At 35.1% G+C, this 19,765-nt stretch overlaps 3 protein-coding genes across 3 annotated transcripts; 2 read left to right on the top strand and 1 right to left on the bottom strand.

The window, feature by feature from the left end:
- Positions 3,349-6,146, top strand: LOC105167404. The gene is made up of 4 exons (XM_011087107.2): positions 3,349-3,423; positions 3,501-3,593; positions 4,653-5,089; positions 5,186-6,146. The coding sequence occupies exons 1-4, from the start codon at positions 3,372-3,374 to the stop codon at positions 5,597-5,599; spliced, it is 996 nt and encodes a 331-aa protein (XP_011085409.1). The 5' UTR covers positions 3,349-3,371; the 3' UTR covers positions 5,600-6,146.
- On the bottom strand, positions 6,021-7,951 carry LOC105167403 (nitrile-specifier protein 5). Its single transcript, XM_011087105.2, has 2 exons — positions 7,708-7,951; positions 6,021-7,116 (listed from the first exon to the last, which is right to left on the bottom strand). The coding sequence occupies exons 1-2, from the start codon at positions 7,735-7,737 to the stop codon at positions 6,166-6,168; spliced, it is 981 nt and encodes a 326-aa protein (XP_011085407.1). The 5' UTR covers positions 7,738-7,951; the 3' UTR covers positions 6,021-6,165.
- LOC105167405 (uncharacterized protein sll1770-like) lies at positions 9,757-15,998 on the top strand. Its single transcript, XM_020695633.1, has 18 exons — positions 9,757-10,132; positions 10,550-11,149; positions 11,429-11,572; positions 11,672-11,797; positions 11,958-12,045; positions 12,122-12,209; positions 12,303-12,396; positions 12,673-12,727; positions 12,921-13,012; positions 13,095-13,265; positions 13,567-13,623; positions 13,798-13,881; positions 14,196-14,279; positions 14,539-14,601; positions 14,691-14,765; positions 15,012-15,116; positions 15,441-15,582; positions 15,705-15,998. The coding sequence occupies exons 2-16, from the start codon at positions 10,565-10,567 to the stop codon at positions 15,030-15,032; spliced, it is 1,827 nt and encodes a 608-aa protein (XP_020551292.1). The 5' UTR covers positions 9,757-10,132; positions 10,550-10,564; the 3' UTR covers positions 15,033-15,116; positions 15,441-15,582; positions 15,705-15,998.

The following is a 19,765-nucleotide window of genomic DNA, read 5'->3' on the forward strand; positions in this document are numbered from 1 at the left end:
CCCATGCAACCTAGTCGACTGCTCCCCCATCCTCACCACCACAACTGCAGTACCCCAACATAGATGATCGCGCGTTGGCACTTGAGTGCAACATCAGAAGCGTCGATCCCAACTGGCTCGATTCTCTAGCGACGACGAACATGCGGCAGCTAGGAATAATAATTTAGATTAGGATTTTTTTTGTATTTTATAAAAATATAATTTTGTAATAATATTTTAATTTTTATAATTAAATTATTATTTTTTGTTATATTATATGTGTTTTTATATAAATTTATTTACTTAATTTTATAAAAAAATATTAAAATATATTAAATAAAATAAATATTAAAATATATTTAAAAAATAATTTTTGTAACTGTATTTGTAGCGCTTTTTGTAATATACCAATAAAAGGTAAAATCGTCAGGCCGTTACAAAGAATGTGCCAAAAATAATTACTAATTAGAAACTAGGCCGTTCCAAACACCGTTATAAAAGCAATGTAAAAAGCAGTTATAAATGCAGTGCCAAAAATATATACAAATATAATACAAAATAGTTACAAAGGGTATTATAAAAATCATTCTAAATATCTACAGACCATATCTAAATATATTTATAAAGACCGTTACAATAACAATTATATCAAATCCAACCGAGCCGTTACAAAAGCAGTTCCAAATTAATTTTTTTTCATGTCATTAATTTTGTAACGACTACAATCAGCAGTCACAAAAGTCATTACAAATTGTAACGGTTTTTAATTAGGCCGTTACAAATACTTTGTAACACCTTTTTAGCCGCGGTAGGACTTTACGTTACAAAAGTTGTTAAAAAAAATATGTTACAAATTTATTAAAAAAAAAAAGTCATTCCAGTAATGATTTTTTTGTAGTGAATATAATTAGATGATATCGCATATAAAATATAAAAAAATAAAAATATTAAATATGTGAAAGTATAAATTTAGTTATTGCTAACATTCTATTTTTTTGTAAATTCTGACATCAACTTATATATACAATTTTAAAAATAAATTAAAAATAATAAAATTTAATTAAGATTATTATAATGAGCGTAAAGTCGTCAAATATAAAGTTGAATTTATTTACACAAAAGTTAAAACAGCTAGAAAGTACTTTTTTAGCCATTTTAATTAGAAACATAATCTGACATTTCAAATACTTTAAAAATACTTTGTGGGAGCCAAAAGTTGAAAAATATTTTCCTAAAATACTCACAAACAATCCCTTAATATTTTGGACAGAAAATTAAGAAACTTATTATGAATCTATAGTATATATAATTGAAGAGGGGTGAATTAGTGTCTCAATTATTTTTATATGTTAATTTTAATTTTTAATTAATTTATCAATTTATTTATAAACTCCCCGCCCACACATCTAACTTCTCATTCCCCCATTATCTTTCAAAAGTTATTTTTTTCATTCATTTTTTTGTCAATATTTTTTTTATAAATTCAATATTAACTTATTATTTTATATATGTTTTATCAAAATAATAAATATTTTATTTTAAATAATATTTATAACAGTTGCAACACATAGATTGTGCCACAATTACTAGTATTTATTAAGTATAGGTCGGAACAAGATAAGACATGCAATCGACATGCGAACTTGCATATAGGACCTGAAAACTAATCCAAGTCTATTATCATTTTCAATATATATAGGGGTGTTAATGAATAGGGTAAGACCTTTTGTAGATCCATACCAATAAAAAGACCTATTCTATCAAATAATACTCATACCCTACCCAACCCCCTCAAGACCTAATACCATTATTTTGGATTCAATTTTTTGGGTTTGGGTAGGGCTAAACCCAATTTCTATTTTCTTTCTTCCTTCATAATATTGTTGTATAATGTTTGACATTTTTATTCAAGACAAAGTAATTAACAAAAGACTAAATAAATTTTAAATTAAATTAAATTCTTTTTTTATTTTTACCTATATTGTATCAATAAATTCATAATTATTGAGACTAATCACAATAACTCTTTCGGTAGAATGTTTTAAATAATATATCATTTATTATATATTATACAAAATAATCTAATAAAATTTTTAAATCTACATATTTAATAGCAATTGAATTTAATAATATAAAATTTTGGCCCAAAAGGCCCACGTGGCAGCTCACACTCCACCGTGACATCCAGTTGGCCTAGGTGTCAGTAGCCATCTTGGAACCATATCAACCCTAGCAAGAAAGACATTAGTCCCAGCGGACGAGGGAGGTCCCCTCAAAGCCCTAGATTTCTTGACAACTTGGACTTCTTAACGGTTATGAGTCTTCACTGATGAATGGTCCCCCAACTCCAAGATAAGCATTCAAAGGCACACCTAACCGAAGATAAGAACGAATTATGGCTTATTCGAACAAACTTTATCCATTCTTCCCGATAATAGAGGGAACGTGCAGAATCCCACAGCAGGGGACCTCCCTTATAAATACAGGTTTACTCCTCTATACGAAGGACACCTTCATGAGATCTCCCAAAAACCCTCTAACGTCTCTCACACCCCCTAACAAACTTCCTGACACCTTTTTCACTTTTGGGACGTCCTCCTCACGTTCCTCACACTTCTCTTACTCCCAAATCACCTCTTTCATTCTCTAAGCATTTTTTAAGCACTCTACAAGCACGTTATCACATGTTCTTGCACTATTCACTGACTTATTTACCATATCTCGATTTCAATTATATTTATTTACTTTTTAGCTTTATTCAATCTCAAATCCAATACTAACTTGGGCGTCGGAGTGCTAACGCCTTTTTTCAAGTCCCCCCTTTTAGGATTTACATTCGCTTAGTCCAAGCCTTAAACGATTGTTCAAATCTATTGAATCCGTACATTTTTCGAACGCATCAAAGATATTGAAAAATATACCAAGGACGATATTATATTTATATAATTAATTATTTAATTATTTATTAATTAAAAAATACATGATTAAAGAATTACGAAATAAATAATCTTATGGTGTCTTAAATTTTTTATATTTGTTCACTTGAATGTAGATCAACTGAAAAAACAATAATCCAATTGAATTGAAAAAAAAATAAATATACTTTTTTTTATCCGAATTTCGTATATAAACCTATAAATATTGATAGATAGAGACTCCGTCCAAACTCAATTTATGTTATTTTAATAAATTTGAGAATGAATCTGAATCTAATAATGTTGGCTAAATTTGTACCCGAGTCTTTAAATTAATTTATGGACTTGGATATATCCATGAAAACAGCACCTCTGTGGGCTGCATTCAGGCCATTAGTGAATTGAAAAGTTGTAGCCCAAAAGCAAAATCTCTATAAGTAAAGCAAAAACGTCTCTCTCTCACAGTCACATACACACATGGAGTTGAAGGCGAACAGTAGCAAAAGCACACCTTCCACCCCACATTCAGGTTGTATATTCTCTGCCTTTTTGTAGTTTTTCCTATGAAAGAAAGGGGTATAAAAATCTGTCTTTCGAACTATGCAGAATCAAAACCTGTTGTTTGCAAGAAAGATGATGTCTTTTCACATTCCCAAACTCCTGTGGGGAAGCCCACCTCGTCTCCTTTCAAATACTTAGGTATCTTGCTATCACTTTCACTACCATGTCCCCTTCTCATTATGTATTCATATTATGGGTAAAACTTATTTTGCCTTCTAGCTAATTTCCGTTTTGTTTTTTGTACAATTTGCCAAACTATTTACACAATTCGGGGTACATGGTGGGCCGAGTCTGCCCAGAATCAACTGAAATCACCTCATAAAAACTCAATTTAGGACCCGCTCAGTACTGTTAATATTGATCTCGGCCCTTTAAATGAGCCCTCGTTTGGGGTCATTTTTAAACATAAACCCGTGGACCAACCCGGTTGAGGCCTAAATCAGGCTCAGTTTATTTATGAACTTGGGGTATTTTTTTGAATAATTATTTAAATTTATGATTGTTTTATGGAATTAATAAATTAAATCAATCAAAAGTTTGTAACTAGGAAAAAGAGTAGTTAAAACTAAATAATAATATGACTAACAAACTTATAGTAATAAACTTAGATATAACAAACAAAAAAACACTCAAAATAAACTTTGAAGAAATAATAGTATTGGGATTATATTACATGAATGCTGGTGTAAATAATAGGTTTTTAGGTGAAGTTCCAAGTTCCATGGGATCTTGGAAACTTAGGTGGTTTCTGTTAGAGGCTCTTGCTGACAGTTGGGATGACCCTGTCCAATGCAACCACTGGTTTTTAAAGTGAACGAACTTTATTGGATGATGCTCTTGACTTGATAGGGCTTTCTCCAGCCAACTTTCGGTTTTAGTGGGCTCTTGGTAAAAACTGTTGCTCCAGCCAACCTTACTCTACTGGGGGCTATTCCTTTGGCTCTTTGTATCCTGCTTGTTATTTTATTGCTTTTGCATTATTATCCATTCAAATTTTACTTTGTTCAGTTTTCTTTTAACCTTCATTTTCCTATTATTTCATAAGAGGAGAGATTGCTCTCCAACAAGTTCATGCTCTTGCAGCGTTGCACATAGGTTCATCACAACTTAGCACGGATGTGGACAAGTTATCATGCACTTGTTATTTTTTTATCGAACTGATTACTTTTGATCATTCATTTTCTATTTATTCCACAGGAAAAGAGATTACTAAAGAGAAAGTTCAAACTTCGAAATTGAGTAATGCATCACAAGGAGATTCATCACGTCTTCCCCAAGAGAGTAGCAAAGACATCGAGCGCTTGGTTTCTCCTACTCCTCCAGTCCCTCCTACCCCCAGAGGGTCTAAACATCCTCATCCCCCCTCGTCTAGCTTGGGCCAGAATGATGGGCACCCAGGTTCATCCCCTTCTGCAGCTCCTTCTCCTAAATTTGCTGGAAATAGTCTCTTAGAGAGTCCGCCTCACCAGTACGGTAGCATGGGCTTGTCAGGCGTGGATCTTCTTTGGGATGAAGACGATATGGCCTTGGGATGTGAGAGAATCAGGTTTGCAGTGAATGAACAAGATGCAACTCAGTTTGACAACCTCAAGTTTGAGAGTTTGGACCAGCTGTTGTGCAGCTCAGCCTCTAGAGTACGTGACTTTTGTCTATGATTAATCATTCTTCCGTTTTGTTTCAGCCCCTTCCCTTATGATCTCACCTATCTTCTTGATTTGTCTCCTCTCCAGATAGCCACCTTGTCCAAGACTTTACGCCAGCGTTTTGAGTGTTTGCAGCAGGAGGTAACTCAATTACAGACAGCGGAAAAGGAGTCGAGCAAGGAGATATCTCGCCTCAAAGGGGAGTTGGAGTTGATAAAGAAAGAACGTGATCAATGGATGGAACTTTTCAAGGAGGAAGCATCTACAGGAAGAAGTTTCCTTGGGTCCCAGGCGGGCTGGAACTTCCTGGAGGAGGTTAAACGTGAAAACTTGGAGAAGTTTAAGAAGTCTGTTGCTTTCCGGAGGCTAGTGATGGATGAGGCCACTGATATCTTTGACCAGACTGTTTGGGAGTGCCGTAAGAAGCTTAAGGCGACGATTCCCTCTCCCAGCAAGGATCTCACTCCAGATTGTCAAGGCTCAGATCTCAAGGAAGCTTAGGCCTCCTCTACTGTTATGTTAATTAGCTTTTATGTTAGCATTTTGGGTTGTCTTCCATTTTGCATTTTGTGTCTTGCTTGCTTGGAAGATACCTCAGACAGTGTGGTCTGCCAGAGTTTTGTCTCTGAAGAATATCGGACAGAAGCCAAACATCATCAATGTATAGGGGATTTTGCTTTCTGTTGATGATCTTCACCTTTTTTCATGTGGCATTCAAGTGATTCTGTCAGAAAAACAAGGAATATAAAATGTGCATTGATTTCCTGTCTGAACCTCCAGTCCATGTGTCTGAGTCTCTTCTTTAAGGTATCTTTGGACTTTGGATTTTGGTTATTTGTCCGAGGCAAATGTTGTAATTGCAGTGCTGAATTTGTAGATTTATCATGTAAAATAAAGTGACCCTTCTTCAACAGTTGAAAAATGAACAAATTTGTTTCTACATTTGATACATAAAAGCTGCATGATTCATCTTTATTGATTGCCCCATAAGTTAAGTCACTGCACATAGTACACACACAACATTCAAACTCAGGTACCACCACACAAACATGTCATATCAACAAACATCATTTCCCATTACCCTCCAAGCAAGGAGTGAAGAAGAAAATGTCGTCGAGCCGATCATTACTAGGTGAATTGCCGCCGTACACCAACAACCCCTCTTGATTGTCTCTCCGCCCACTTGCAAACGCACACCATCCTCGTGGCCCTGGATGGTAATCAGAACAGGACCCATCGTCCCATCGTTTCCACACTAGTGTTTCTGTGTCCAGTGCATAAACTTCACCCGAAAATTTACCGGCACCGAGGTGGCCTAAGTCGCTTGGATCAATCTCTCCGCCATATATAAATATGTACTTCCCTACGCCAACAGTCGAAAACACACTCCTCGGTGTTGGTTTTTCCCCGCTCGTCTCTACTTGAATCCACTTCCCTTCTTTTGGATCAAAGTAGTGCACATCATCAAGCTCCACACCAGAGAAACCATACACAACCCAAATTTTCCCAAGCACAGCCACTAATCCTGGCCCACCCCTAGGCTTACAGTTCTCCCCCGGAAGAGGGAACTCAATCCACTCTTTGTCGACAACATCATAAGCCCACAGATCGTTGAGCCTTCCAGCATTGCCACACCCTCCAAAGATGTAAACCCGTCTCTCATCCGCCGTCATCGAGTGGTAGCTTCGATGAGGAGGACCGGGCGAGAGTTGAGTCCACATGTTTGTGTACGTGTCAAAAGAATAGAGCTCATTTAGCTCCTTGTGTGTGGCGTCTCTCCCTCCGAAAACATAGATTGTCTCAGCAATGGACGCCATTGTGACGCCAACACGAGGCGGAGGAATGTCACCCTTTGCCTCAGCCACTGACCATTTTTGTTCATTTAGATCAAACATATAGAGGTGGTTGTCCACCGGGACTCGCGGTGTGAACTCCCCGCCAAATGCATAAACCTTTTGTCCCACAACTGCAATGGCGTGTGAGCTTCTTGCTCCAGGCCCTGCCCCTTTCTGGTCCAACTGCAAACATGTCGATTTTCATCATAAGTTGTTCAAATCGATTTTCATCCAGACTCTAATATAAAAAGTTGACGGGTGACCTTTTATTACAATTCATTCAAGAAAAATCCTGGTAGAAAGTGATCAACTATGCGATTTCTACTAACCACCTAAATTTTGTATCTCACAGACTTCTTTTCATATTTTCTAGACAGCTCACAATCTGACTACAACCAATTCCTAACACAAAAGACTTGGGATCACTACAAACCAGCAAGTACTAGAATGAGAAACCATGATCTGCCCTGACAATGTAATTCATCATAATAAGGACAAGGTTTAAGAATGAATAAAAACAAGAAATATAGGAATCATCAAATGGCTGAAACTATAAGGTTGACAGAGCAATGAATCCAAGAATTTGATTAAAGTCTAACAATTCCATCAGATGAATATATTTCTACGATTACATGACATAAATTGCCTAAATTGTGAACTTCCACTGCCCACCAAAATCAAAACCCACAAAGCAAATTCCTTTAAAACTTGCAAATAAAATGCAAGAAATATAAAAAATTCCAAAACCAAAGGGAAAATTAAGACAGTACTGACCTTAACCCATTTGCCTTCTCCAACAACCATTTTCAAGAAAACTGCTGATTCTCGCTCTCAAATCTCTCCCCTCCACAGTTTCCAAAGTATTCCAACCCCCCCCCCCCCCCCACACCCTCTTATACAAGTAATTTACCGAAAATTTGGCCCAAAAATGCCCTCCATCTTGGCTCAAACTACATGCCATGAACCCATATCAGAGTCAAAATCCTTGCATGTATGAAGGGCATAAAGGGTTTAATACTCTCCGAGAGTGGCATAGATCATGCCTCATGGAATAAACATGTAAGATAATCTTGATTAGTTTAAGATAATCTTAATTAATTAAATTCAGAATAAGGACTAGTGGAGTTTATTGCATGATTTGTCAGCGTCAGTAGGTAGACAAGCCCATGGTTTCAAACGTTAAATGCCTTAATTAATTGAGTGATTAGCTGTTAATGTTCTTGTCTTGAGAATCTTTTAATAACTCTTTGTGTATGGAAATCGGAATGTTTATTACAAAAGTGATGTAAGATTAGCATTAACTTACAAGAATAATATTATTATTTACTTGGGATTTAATGCAATTTATTGTGTGATATTGAAAATTGCAACTTATTCTCATATAGAAAAAAATAGCAATTTTATACCTTATATGTTCTAAAAAAATAAAATAAAATAACCTTAATGTGCTTGCGTGTGTCACACTCGCTTTTCTATATATTTTGAAAAATATACTTTTATAAAATTACATTTGCATTATCTACCACCGTTGGATCTTATTTGAATTTAAGGTTGAAAATTAATGACAGATCAATGATCTAGATTTTATTTAATTCAATTAATCATATAGATTTATTTGTACATTTAAATAATATATATTTTATATAAAATTTAATTCAAAATATATATGTAATATATTTATATATATAATTTTAACTATATATATATACATAGAGAGAGAGAGAGAGAACGGCTGGAGGGAGGGAGGGGATGGGGCCGCGGTGATGGGGACTAGGCAAAGACCAATACCCCACGAATATCAAAATTAGTCAAAATTAATTACTAAATAATATTAAATTAAAATTTTAATATCACAATTAATTTCTGAATATCAAATTAAAATTTTAATTTAGTATTTAGTATGTATAAAATTTTTCAATTCGATTCGATTCAATTGGGTAGCATTGTTGATTTATTGCACAGTGCACATCCTTAAATGTGGGTCGATCCGAATTTATATTTTTCGGGAGCGGCCAAAAAGGAATTTCAATTTATATGAGATGGTAAAGTAATTTCAAATTTTAAAGAGATCAAAAAACTTTAAATGCCACACAATTTAGTGAAAAGTAAGGCTGTTGAGAGAAATTAAGACCAATCGAAATTTCTCTACTAATATGAAAAAAAGAAAAAATATTTATTTATAATTCACGATTTGTGACACTGCAACATTAAATTTTAAAATTATAAATTATATCCTTAATTATTTATACCAATATATATGTTCGTTTATGGATAAATTACAGCTATTTTTCCCGAAATTTGATATAATTGCAAATATTTTCTCATTATTTGAAAAATTACAAATATCTCTCTCAAGTAAGAAATAATTATATAGCCCATAAACTGAATAACACTGTTTTACCCCTACTAGATTTTTCTTATAAAGAAACTATTAAAAAATTTTGAGGGTGTGTAAAATAAATTTTCATATTAGCTTATAGAAATATTTTAAAAAATATATATAATTCAAAAGAACATTTTGGTCAGTTGAACATAAAAAAAAATAAAATAAAAAACAAATAGATGCTAAAAAACGAGTTTGTTGTTAAATGAACGTTAAAATTAAAAAATTTTATAATTTTTTAAATAATGATAACAGATATATAATTATGTCAAATATCAAGAAAGAGAACTGTAATTTTATGATAAATTTATTTCAAATAGTCTTTTATACATATTAATGACTTACTTCGCTTTTAATTATACATTAATTTCTATGTTTAAAATTTATTTCCAAATCTTTGTGATTAGATGTGCGTATCGGCTAAGTAGTAAAAAGAAATATTGAGGATTCGGCAACTTTCCGGGCAACAGGCAAACCACTTTCAGTTGTTTTTGTCGTGAACGGGGACAGCAGTTGACCTCTCCACACACACAGACACACACTTGCACCAAATAGAAGAACTGAAGGCCAAATGAAATAAACGCTTGCGAGCGCCTAATTTTCTCTATTTTTTTTTTTAATCTTTTAAGTACCGGTAATGGTCAAACGTTGTACACACTTGTTGAAAGTGGGATTCCCATTTTCCATTCTACTGATCAAATCTTGCAGCGCACAGTGTTTCATCGGAGTTTTCAAAAATACTATGGAGGGATTTGAGTTGTGACTGTTCCAAGAGCTTCTGGATTCTGATCTTCTTCCTCTCTTCAGTTTTTAACTGTAAGGCTATTTTCTTGGTTCTTCTTTTATGGGTGTTTTTATGTTTGGTGAGTTGATTGGAATTAAGGTTTTTGCTTCCTGTGCTGATCTAGAACTGGGTATTTTACCATCAACTTTTTGTCTGAAGTTGTCTGCTGGATTGTTTGATTTGTGTTTATGTTGTAAGAAGTTCTTGTGACAATTGAAGCACACAAAACATGTAGAAATCGAGAATTTTCGCTGATAGACAGCGTAATGTCAGTTCATTGGAAAGGTTTTTGCTCCCGGATTTCATTGCCATTTTCACATTGTCAATGTTAAATTTCTCGTGGAAGTAGTTCTTGGATTTGATTGTCTTGGATAGGACAGTTACGGTTCATAACATTAGTTCTTGCGGTCTGTTTAATGATATATCGGCCGGCTTTCGATCTTTTTCAGGTTTTTTGATCTGGAATGGCGGCAATACTGGCTTCTCATAGCTGCTGTTGCCGCATTGGACAGTTAATACATCATGGAAAACTAGGAGACAATCTTACTTTTTCGAGTTCGTTGGTGAACTATAATTACTCAGAATTGGACAATGATGTAAAAGATCTTGTTAAACCTAGGAAACTCCCTAGATTTCAATTTGAAATGCAGGAGAGAGAATTGCCAGCAAAACCAGGTCCTAATGGCCGAGTTATCAAAATGGTGCCTACGACTGAGATCAGAAAACGAATGTCGCCATCCATAAGTACACCGGAGATTGTAAATGGATCCGTCAAGAATGTTAACGGCGTCAATGTAGTTAAAGGAGGAAGCCTCGTTAAGAAAGACCCCACTCCGCCCCTTTTGAGATCGCCGAGGGCTAAAGAGCTTCCGCCTGTTGAAGGGCTGAATGTTTTGCCTTCCGATGAAGGTTTCAGCTGGGCAAATGAGAATTATAACTCCGTTCAGAGAACTATTGACGTGTGGTCCTTTGTCATTGCATTGCGTGTGCGTGTTTTTCTGGACAATGCAAAGTGGACTTACATTGGAGGCTTCACCGATGATAAGCAGGTTGTCTTATTGCTACACGGTAGACATGTAAAATTCTTACTTGAACTAGAGTCGGCTGGATCCAACAATCACATGACACATGTAATAACACTTGACATGTAATTGGTTACTCGCCTTAGGTTGTGCATCAATTATATGACAAGTGTAATTCATATGTGATTTGCTTGGGACTGGCAGATTCCTGTTCAGGCTAGAATTTCCCAAGTATATATCATGTTGTAGCAGCCACTTGCCATCTTTACTCAGCTCTACATGTTTACGAGCTTTACCTAGTTTCAGGTTGCAAGAAGACGGAAAACGGCCTCATGGGTACGGGATTCTCTGCTGCAACTTGGTCCCACTCTTATCAAACTGGGGCAGTTATTGTCCACAAGATCCGATCTATTTTCCAAAGAATTTGTTGAAGAGCTTGCCAAATTGCAGGTACACTATGATTTTATGGACAAAAGTGACCTTAGGAAATGTTGCATTCTTGACTGATGAGATTTCTGTCCAAATTGTTTCGCCATATTGTCCTATCAGGACAGAGTACCTGCTTTCCCGCCAAGCAAAGCAAAGAAGTTGATTGAGAAGGAATTGGGTGCTCCAATTCATGTGTTGTTCAAGGAGTTCGAAGACTTTCCAATCGCAGCTGCTAGTCTTGGTCAGGTGTTTGTTTTGTGTTTAGATTTCTTAGATCATGTCCTAAATTGCAACTTCATGCAATATGTTGTCTCTACCATTGTAGTATTGAGAAAACATTGGTCGGCGTAAATTATTACCATATTGTTCCAGTTATTCTGACTGTCTTTTCCAAAAATGTTGTTAGGTTCACAGGGCTGTCCTACACAACGGAGAGAAAGTAGTGGTGAAAGTTCAAAGACCAGGACTGAAGAAACTTTTCGACATCGATCTTCGTAAGTGATTAGACTCTTTCGACATATACATATATATATATATATATACTTGCGTTCTAACATTCTCGTTCTTCAGGAAATTTCAAGATGATCGCCGAGTACTTTCAAAAAACTGAAACTCTAGGTGGTCGAGATTGGGTCGGAATATACGAAGAATGTGCCAAGTGAGTTGGACGGGAGCATGAAGAATCATATCATTTAGCAACGTCATTGTATTTGTAATAATCTATTCATGAATTGGCGTGTTAAAATTCCAGGATTTTGTATGAAGAAATTGATTACGTAAATGAAGCGAAGAATGCCGATAGATTCCGTCGGGATTTTCGAAATATAAAGTGGGTCCGAGTACCTGTATGTTTCCTCCTAAAGGACTAGTAACCTTCCCTCTTTCGCGGACTTGTTCTCTTATCCAATAATCGATTTTAATTTCGTAGACCCTATTTATTTTTTGTGTTTCAATTTTTTTAAGAATATTTTGCCCTTTGTTTTTTTTGTTCTTTACATTCTATGTATTTTTCGGAAACTCGGGCTTGGTATGGATATGTTTGGACATTTACTTTGTTCTTCTTGCATAGCATAAGATTATGACACGATGTTTGCTTTTCTTCTTTTCTTCTTACATTCTAGATGGTCTTTTGGGATTATACTGCAATAAAGGTGTTAACGTTGGAGTATGTTCCAGGTATATTGCTCTGATATCTTCTCTTTCTACATTAAGAATTTGCGATTGACACAGTTGTTTCTAGTTCTCATCAACACCTTGTCTTGTAGCCACTAATACTGATCATATTGTTCATGCATCCCGACTCCTTTTAAGGTAAAAGGTTTTTGCCTTGTCGTTCTTACATCCTTTGAATTTTCACCATTTTATTCAGGCATTAAGATAAACCAACTGGATCTGATAGAAGCAAGGGGATACAGTCGATCTAAAATTTCGTCACGTGCTATTGAAGCCTACTTAATTCAGGTTTTTTGTCAGCTTCATGCAAATCGATTTCTTAAGGTTGTAACAGATTTTTTTTTTTCCTGAACTGTTGTTATTATTGCAGATACTAAAGACTGGTTTCTTTCATGCTGATCCTCACCCCGGAAATCTTGCTATTGATGGGGATGGAGCACTCATATACTATGATTTTGGTATGATGGGAGACATTAAGACCTTCACAAGGGACAGGCTGTTGGAACTTTTCTACGCCGTTTATGAAAAGGATGCAAAGAAGGTATGCTTTCCTTTGATTGTAAATTAGTCCGACACTATGCATTCGAACTAGGTTGTAAGAGTTGAGAAGCATTTGTTTTCCATGAAACTTCATCGGACTAAATAAACAACCTTAGGATTATTGGTACTGTTTGGATTCCAACTGACCCAACATTACGTGCAAGCTTAACCACTGCAGATAGTAACTAGTTTGGGCACATGTTTTACAATGTGTCTTATAATCTATGAACAAAGACATCTCTCCGAGAAAGCAAGTTCATCTGTTCAAATTATGGCAGCTAAAGTACAAGCTATCAATGCAGGTTATGCAAAGTCTCATAGATCTTGGAGCACTTCAGCCCACGGGAGACATGTCACCAGTATGCCTCTCGACGATGTCTCTTTTTCTTTTTTTAATTTATGCTTGAAAATAATTAATTTTGAAACTGACAAGTAAAAACAAAAACTGCGAGCTTTTGTCTGATTTATAACATTTGGTCCACTTTTTTGGATTTTCCCATAGTTGTCTTACCCGGAAAATTTTATGATTGTAGGTGAGGAGATCCATACAGTTTTTCTTGGATAATTTGTTGAATCAAAGACCCGATCATAAGCAAACTTTGTCGGCAATTGGCGAGGTATGCAAGCAGTCTATCCCTCGTCTTGGAACCGTTTTCTCCTTATTTTCTTACATCTTGAAATAATTACAGGAAAAGTGTTTTGTCTGAAGCACAACATTCCTCTATCCTAAGTATCCTTGTACAATTTTCTCAGTCGAACTGCATGATTTTAACGTTGATTTAAAAAGGTTGCAAACAAAGTCTGAATTAAATTGTTGAAATGATTATGACAATTACTCTGTGTCTCGTGAAGTATTCGACGAGGGGTGAGACCCTAGTTTTATTGGTCTATCCTAGTTTTTTTAAGGAAATTGTGAACTTGTTTTTTTCAGGATTTATTTGCGATAGCAACCGATCAGTCGTTCAGGTTTCCTTCCACTTTCACGTTTGTGATCAGGGCATTCTCGACACTCGAACTCTCTCTCTCTCTCTCTCTCTCTCTCTCTCTCTCTCTCTCTCTCTCTCTATACATATATATATCCATCCCTTGCTCGCTCACACAAACACCCTCTTATTAGTATCTTTAAAGCTCTTAAAACATTTAAAAAACGGACTTATAAGATGTTTCTAATAAGCTTAGTCAAACAAGCTCTAATATAATCATTGGAAACTTGGAGAGGAGGTCTGCATAATTTCATAACACGAACGTGGTTTTACTGAGATCGATCTCTTTCAGGCATTGGATACACTTTGGATCCAGATTTTTCGTTCGCCAAGATTGCCGCACCGTATGCACAGGTAAAATATAATTGCGCCCAGCTATTCTTTTCCACTTAAACCTCTAAATCCTCACGTATATAAAATAGGGCCAATTTACATACATACAGGAGCTCCTAAGTGTAAGACAACAGCAGCGGACGGGGACACAAGTTGTTCAAGAAATACGGAAACAAGCTGATGATGTACTCTACTCTGGCCTTTATCTCATTTTTATTGCCTTCTTATTTCGAAATTTCAACGGTAATGCTAATTCTTATCAGAGTATGGAGCCTGACTCAATGTTATAATTATATATATATATATATATATATATTTCATAAATCTTTTTCGCATAAACTTTTGTTGTTATGAAAATTTGTAAACTCTGCAGTATTATATGTTGCCGGTCTATTATATAATACAAAAATGTAGGGATTGATAAACTTCAGGCTAGAACGTATACTATATAGATGCCTTACCGAATACAGCGGATAGAAGAGATTGTGAAACAGCTTGAATCTGGAGATCTGAAGCTCCGAGTTCGAGTTCTTGAGGTGATTTTCTTTAATAATTTTTTATCAAGATTTCGCGATTACTTCCGAGAATATCCCTTTATGCGCTACCGGTTTTAGTTTTTGAAATTCTCTATACATGTTGAACGTTTTGATCGATTATAAGCAACTACACCCCTTTTTTTCTCTTGAAAATACGAAAACCGCTATTGAGTTTCCGCGTAGAAAAACCTTATATTTAAATCTCTTTAAACCGCTATTTAAATCACATGGAAAGACGTGATCGGATGAACTTTGTGAAATTTATGATCCAATCTCACCAACCAAACATGATCGTAAAATAACATTAAAATCTGTATTGTCCAGTCGGAGAGAGCAGCTCGGAAAGCAACCATACTGCAGATGGGAACCATATACACAGTTGTAGCAAGTACCCTACTCAACCTCGGAATGACATTGAGCAAGCAAGGCAGTCGGATTGTTGCAAGCGGTTCGTTCATTGGCGCAGGTAAATCTTGTGACGTTCATATACATTTTTCGTCTCATAACTTTTCATACTTGTGTACGTTTATAGATAACTCGTGTTTCATACTTACCCTTAAATCATCATAAACAAATGTTGGTATGCAGGTATTTTTTTCGCTCTATTCATCCGATCCATGCAAAGGGTGAAAAATCTCGATAAATTTGAGAAAATGATATGACATACGGTTTCTATATATAGACTCTTTCGACTTGTTTCGTTAGTTAGATGCTCGTAAGAGGTGAACGCAACTTCTTAGATTCGAGAAATAAACGAGAAATAATGGGATTAATTGTTTTACTTTGTCTATATATTCTTCCTTGTATACATGCAAGAGGTGAAAACCTTGAAATTATTTTTGAGGATATATATTGTGAATTTATTCCTTCAATTGTTATAAATTTCCCACATTTATTTTGATTTTTTATTTTTCTATTAGAATTTCAAAGTCCAAAATTACGTAGTTGGTGATTTTTCAAGAGTTGTAATTTATTATAAGAGAATTACTTTTAGAATAGCGATTATGAGGTTTGGATCACGATTTCATTATTAATTATGCAAATACAAAGCAAAGTTGAATTCCAAAGCTAACAACAATCTTAAGGTTAATAGAGGAATTAAAGAATTAATTTAATAGATATAAAAAATAATTGCAGTTGGGTTAAAAGTTATAAATTGTTGTTTTTATTAAAACGGGATGTTAATATAATTCAATTTCAGAAGTGGTTATTCCAAAACCAACAAAGAATTGCGTCTGCACTCGAAATAGAGACATCGATGAGTGGGAAATAGTTATTCGAACATGGCGAGTGATGAAATAAAATATATTAATTAATTTTAGAAAAAAAAAAAATAAGCCACCTCCCCATTAGTTGGCATATACGCAAATTGCCCTATATGAAAAAATAAATGTCAAATTACATCTTGTGAAAAAATAATTATCAAATTATATTCTCGTTTTTTTCTCAAAATAGAGTAATTTACCCCTTTAGAGGGGTGATGTAATACACTCGCTTCTTTCACGATTAGGCATAGTTTCTAAGAATAAAAATATTATCTTTTATATAAATATATGATATACTTATTAATATATACTTTTATTGATATAAAAAAACAAACCCAACCGCCACCGCCGTCCCAACCCCATCGCCCCCTCCCAACTCTGCCTCTCGTGGAGGTTGGTGAGAATCCCAGGCTGATGAAGAGCCTATGGACTTGGGAGTCCTACCTTGTTGTGGATTCCTCAAACTATTGTAATCCGAGTTGTTAAGAAACGTTGACACTGATGGGATGCCACGTAGGATGAAAGTCAACATTTGGGCTAATTGAACATGATACTTGGTGCTAGATTTGACGAACACTTATTGGGTCGTGCATTTTATCTGGGCCCAACTAATCTAGGTTGGTTAAGGTCTTTGGTCAGCTGTTTTGGTTAATTAGACTTATTCTGTTAATTTAGGCCAAATTCAGTGGGCTTGCGTCATCCTTCTCCTTCTTGGGTTATCTACGATATAGGACTGATTTAGAGCTTGGGCCATCCTTGACATACACATCACACAATTCCCCCCACTCTAAGGAAGAGTAGCCCTGCCATCTCTTGCTTAGAGTAGGTGGATACTCTAATCACTCCTAGGAGCACCTTTACCTCTAACCACTAAGGACCTCCTTTGCAGGTGTCTTTATTTTCCGTCTAAACTTTTGGATTTTCTCGCGCTTTGCCATAATTTTGATTTGATTTGATGGCTTAGGCATATCATCATTCCGGCTAGGGGTCCCATGAGCCCATATCTTCGGTAATTGCTTGATGAGGGGAGGTTACTTGGGCTAGGGAGTGCGTTCAACATCCCACCTTCTCCTTTATTCTACCCACATCATCAACCTCTCCTTCCCTTTTGAGCTCTTGAAGAGAGGAAAACCCCTTCTAAGTGATGATCCCTCTGAAGCCACGTCTAAGAGGTCTAGTTTTGGTCCATCGTCTTACACAGGCGGTTAGAGGTGGAGCTTGCGCCAAGCCGTTGTGGCTGCCCGTCGTCTTTTAGATGAACCCTCGGAAAAAGAGGAGTTGGGAGAGGACGAGGAGGAGGGATCATAGTATAGATATTGTGATTAAAATATGATTAACTTGAAGTTAATTTAATTAATTTACTTTATCTACATAGTTTTCATTCATATGCCTATGTATGTATTTTGAATGTTTTGCTAGCATATTTACCATCAAAAGACTTTCATGGGTTTTTTCTTTTTCTTTTTAATAAAATCCATCTTTACATAATTACACCAATATTAATAAATTAATAAAGTGTATCGATTCCAGTAATAAATTTAAATTATAATAAATTGATATTGTAAGAAGCTCATATTAAATGAGACAAACACCCATCACAGATATACACACATTAAGTGAGACATTCTCGAACCCTTGATTTCAAACTTATTCATCGAATCTTAACCTTAACCACTAAACTAACATATCATTTAGTATGGTTTGATTTTGTTTTCACGGCCCCATTTTTAAGTTTATATTATTTTCAATTGTGGGTTCGTGTTTGATTGGACCTTTTTTCGTGAGATTGGACCATAAATTTAGAAAAAAATAAAAGAAAATCATTCTATCACATCTTCCCATACGAAAAATATATATATTAAAAAAATATTCCATCTTTTCGAATAAAAAAAACTATTATAAAACATCAAGATTCAAACATATTTTCATTCTTTTCGTAAGAAAAGCATATCATGGGATATTTTAATTCAAACATATTTTTATTTTTCACACAGAATTCAATACAAAAATAAAATCGTACTTAATAAATGGAAATAAAACCAAACAACTAAATGCCTCATGTACTTTGTGCATCAACAAAGTTGGAAAAATTCTAATTTTTGTCCCTTTTGCAATTGTTGAAGGAAAGTAGAAAATAAATGTTATAATTCCTCGTCAACACACAAACACAACAATGGCAGCTATTTTCCAACAACTAGTAGTTGAAAATCAACATCTTCCACTACTCTCAACTAAATTAAAACATAAATACTCTGAATTTTTAGATTTCTTTTTCCTTCCAAACACATTAAAGTATAATAAACATATATTAATTTTACATAAATTATACATTTTATTTCAACGAGATTTTATTAGTACTCAGAGGATGTTATTCAGACGGTAGATCATACAACTCAACAAAAAAATATAAATATGCACCCTTTAAATACCAGATATAACTTTTGTCATTCTCTCAAGCTTCACCTCGACCAGAGATGTATTGTATTCACATACTGATATTATATCCATTTGGTATATTATATGCAGACTCATTTTTAAATTACAATTTAGTTTAGGGTTGATGCGAGTAATTTATAAAGGACCAAAAATGCCCCTATTTTTTAAAGGAATTTACAACTAATGGCAGGATCCGCGCGTGACCCGCCCGCCTTACTAGCCGTCGGATCACCTGACGACAGATCACCCAGATGATGCCACGTGGCACTCAACCATGTGGTAACATACCACTATAAATACTGATATTTATGAATATTTCAGCAAGTGCATTTACCACGTTTTCTTGATCTTACTCATTCTCTCCTGATCGCTTTCGGCCCCATTTTTCTAACTTAAGCATTGGAGGGCCTTAGCTGGGGGGCTACCCTGCATGCCTTACGTTTGCTCTGTTCTCAAGATCTACTTGTAGGGAGCTCGAGAAGGGATTTAGCGACCCGACCTCAGGGTACCATATCCAACGACCCGATCCCAAAATTGTACGACCTGCATCAAGGGTAAATTACATTGACACATCATGAAGTTAAGTCAAAACACAAAAGCATCCCTATTTTTTCTAAAATTACAGCTAGACCCTTTGAGGGATGTTAGTCGATTGTTTTTCAGGGGGTATTTGTTTAAATTTTACTTCTGAATAAAGGGTGTAGTTAATTAAAATTATAATTTTATGGGTGTAGTTGTAATTTTGCAAAATGCATGGAGTGTGTGTATTTTAGTCTAATTCCATGGAATATTTGTGTAAGCTTTGCATCTAAATAAGGGGTGTAGCTGTAATTAAAACTATAATCTCGAAAGGTATAGTTGTAATTTTATAAAAGATATGGAGCGTCTGGTATTTTAGTCTAACTTCAAGATGTACCAATTCAATTATCTTTTAATATAATTATATTT

Source organism: Sesamum indicum, linkage group LG8 (genome assembly GCF_000512975.1).
Source record: "Sesamum indicum cultivar Zhongzhi No. 13 linkage group LG8, S_indicum_v1.0, whole genome shotgun sequence".
Taxonomy (NCBI): Eukaryota; Viridiplantae; Streptophyta; class Magnoliopsida; order Lamiales; family Pedaliaceae; genus Sesamum; species Sesamum indicum.